Raw genomic sequence first — 3,043 nt, forward strand, 5'->3', positions numbered from 1 at the left:
CACCAGGTGGAGGCGGAGAAGGGGCCCCGCGGACACGGGACAGGCGGGGACAAACTGCAAGAAGCAAAACTTCGGCCGCAGGACGAGAGCGGAGGAGACGCGGGGGCCGGACCAAGAGGCCCGGGCCAGCGAAGCCAGCGGTGGGGGCCGGGGACCCTCCAGGTGGCACTCGCGGCGCTGGCCCCCGGCCTCCTCCCCTCCCCCAGCCCTGATTGGCAGGCGGCCTGCGACCAGCCGCGAGCGCCACAGCGCCCCGGGCGCCCGGGCGAACGCAAACGGCCCCCTGCGGGAGTGGTGGGGGGGCGATCTGCTATATATAGCGGCTCGGCCCGGGCCGGCCCAGCGCGCAGGGAGGCGCGCACCGCTCCGCAGGGCCCCAGCCCCGGCCGTGCGTCCTTGCGCCACTGCCAACCTCTCCATGCAGCCCGGGTAGCTCCCGGCGCCTGGGGGCTCCGTCGCTCGCCTCCGGCTTCTTCCCCGGCCGTGCACTCCCTGCCCCGGCCCAGGCCGTGCACTCCCGCAAAGCCCCCACAGGCGCAGCTCGGCCCCCGGCTTCCCGGGCGCAGCGATCCACCCACGGACGCACGGCCCGAGGGCGGGGATGGCGGGGCCCGGGGCGGCCGCGGCAGCGCTGCTCGCGGCGGTGCTGCTGGCCGTGCTGGCGCCCTGGGCCGGCCGAGGGGGCGCCGCCGCGCCCACCGCACCCAACGGCACGTTGGAGGCCGAGCTGGAGCGTCGCTGGGAGAGCCTGGTGGCGCGCTCGCTGGCGCGCCTGCCGGTGGCCGCGCAGCCCAAGGAGGCTGCCGTCCAGAGCGGCGCCGGGGACTACCTGCTGGGCATCAAGAGGCTGCGGAGGCTCTACTGCAACGTGGGCATCGGCTTCCACCTCCAGGTGCTCCCAGACGGCCGCATCGGCGGCGTGCACGCGGACACGAGTGACAGTGAGTGGGGCGGGGCGGGCGGGAAGGGTCGGGGCCCCGGGGCAGCGGCCGCCCCTTCCAACTCGCACCCGAAGGTCTCGGCAGACACCTGCCCGCGGGCTCTGGGAGCCGGGGCGGACTCGGGTTCCGGTCCCTCTGGCGTGGGGACGCCGCGGACGCAAACGCGCTCGGCTCCTGGAGTCGCAGCAGCGACCGGCTTTGCGCGACCGGGCGGCCGAGCCCCGCCTCCCCGCCTTCAGAAGTCCGGGCTCCGGGTGACGAATTCCAGCGCCTTCGCCCGTGGGCACTGGGAGCGCGGCGCAGCCACCGGCACCTGCGGGAGCCCGGGACGCGCGCTCGTGTTGGGGCCGGCCTCGGGGGCCGCCGGGGCCACCGCTCTCCTACCGTCCAGGACTGGGCGCGGCCGTCGCTGGGCCGGCCCTGAGGGCGAGCCCGCTGGGCTCCGGGGGCCCTTCGGGAGCGACCTGCGCCGGGGACCCGGGTCCTTTACACTCACCTCCAGCCCAGAAGTGGGCGTCCCGGAGGCGCGCAGGCAGAGGAGGGGGCCAGGTCGGGCGGCGAGGGCCGAGGGTCCCGTGCCCGGGAATGACCCGCGCCCCGCCCCCAGGCCTGCTGGAGCTCTCGCCCGTAGAGCGGGGAGTGGTGAGCATCTTCGGCGTGGCCGGCCGGTTCTTCGTGGCCATGAGCAGCAGAGGCAAACTCTACGGCTCGGTGAGTACCGCGGGGCCCGGCCGAGCAGCCGGGCAGGATCGCGACGCTTCCAGGCCACCCGACGCCGGGATGTGGAACTGCGGTGGGGTCACAGGACTGGAGACACCCCCCTCCAAGGCCCTGAGGCAGTGCGGCTGACCCCGGGCCAGCCCAAACGAGAGGCACAGCCCCAAGACAGGGACAGCGTTCCTGCCATCCTTGAGTGGGCACCCGCCAGTCGGTCAAAGGGTGTCATTGGGAGCCCCTCACTGTAGTCCCTGGTGGGGGGTCCCCGTGGGCAGGACTGCAGTCTTCAGGGTGGACACAGTGGTGATGAAATTTTCTGGCTGCCAGGTGCTGGGCAGGTGTCTGGAGCAGCAGCTGCTGCGGGCCGGCCAGGTCCCTCTAATCACCCTGTGAAGGTCTTGGCACCCTGACTTCCCAGGAGAGGCCTGGCAGCCAGGGTGGGACGGGGAGAGAAAGGACTCCCTGACCACCGCCCACAGGGGTCCCTTGGCCCAGAGACGGCTCCACCTGACACCGCTTCTCCTTCCCCGCCAGCCTTTCTTCACCGATGAGTGCAAGTTCAAGGAGATACTCCTCCCCAACAACTACAACGCCTACGAGTGCTACAGGTACCCCGGCATGTTCATCGCCCTGAGTAAGAACGGGAAGACCAAGAAGGGGAACCGGGTGTCACCCACCATGAAGGTCACCCATTTCCTCCCCAGGCTGTGACCCTCAGAGCCCCCAGGAGGGGAGTGCCAAGGGCCACCTTGGTGCACTTTGTTCGAATGGACAGTTTAACTCAAGAGTAGGTGTAAGATATTTAAATTAATTATTTAAATGTGTATATATTGCCACCAGATTATTTATGGCTCTGTGGATGTGTTTTGTATTTTTCCGAAAAAAAACAAACAAAAAATCCCACCAAACCCTGACTTTTCTGGTAAAACAGTAGAGACCCTTCCACTGGGTTGACTTAACTTGTCAAAAAGTTGTCACAAGCGACGGCTGCTATTCCGTGTATTAAAAACCGGTGACATCAGTCTGTGACATCAGCCCTGCTTTGCACTGTCCCCTGCGGTTTGGTGGCGAGCATCTCTGTGTCTGGAAAGGTTTCCTGGGGCTCTAGAAGCCAGTTAAGGAAGCTCCCAGGTTTGGCTTCGTTCCTAGCATCCTGCAGCGCCCCACTCCCTTTGTGTCCTGAAGATATTCCTCAGGACATATCGGTTTACTTCGGGTACAGAAAGCGCACTGTCGAGGCCACCACTGCCACTCTGTTTTTAGATCTGCCAGGAGTGACCTTTGAACTTTGCTGCAGTCAATCTTCCTCGACCTACCAGATGGGGGAGACCCGTGGGCAACTTTATAAACTCCTGTTTTCCTTTTTTTGGATCCACCACAGCCCG

General features: G+C 66.9%; 1 protein-coding gene across 1 annotated transcript; it reads left to right on the top strand.

The window, feature by feature from the left end:
• The first annotated feature begins 601 nt into the window (after positions 1-601).
• FGF4 (fibroblast growth factor 4) lies at positions 602-2,369 on the top strand. The gene is made up of 3 exons (XM_004278049.3): positions 602-941; positions 1,549-1,652; positions 2,193-2,369. Exons 1-3 carry the CDS (start codon positions 602-604, stop codon positions 2,367-2,369), a joined length of 621 nt encoding a protein of 206 aa, XP_004278097.1.
• Positions 2,370-3,043: the final 674 nt, after the last annotated feature.

This window comes from Orcinus orca, chromosome 8, assembly GCF_937001465.1.
Source record: "Orcinus orca chromosome 8, mOrcOrc1.1, whole genome shotgun sequence".
NCBI lineage: Eukaryota > Metazoa > Chordata > Mammalia > Artiodactyla > Delphinidae > Orcinus > Orcinus orca.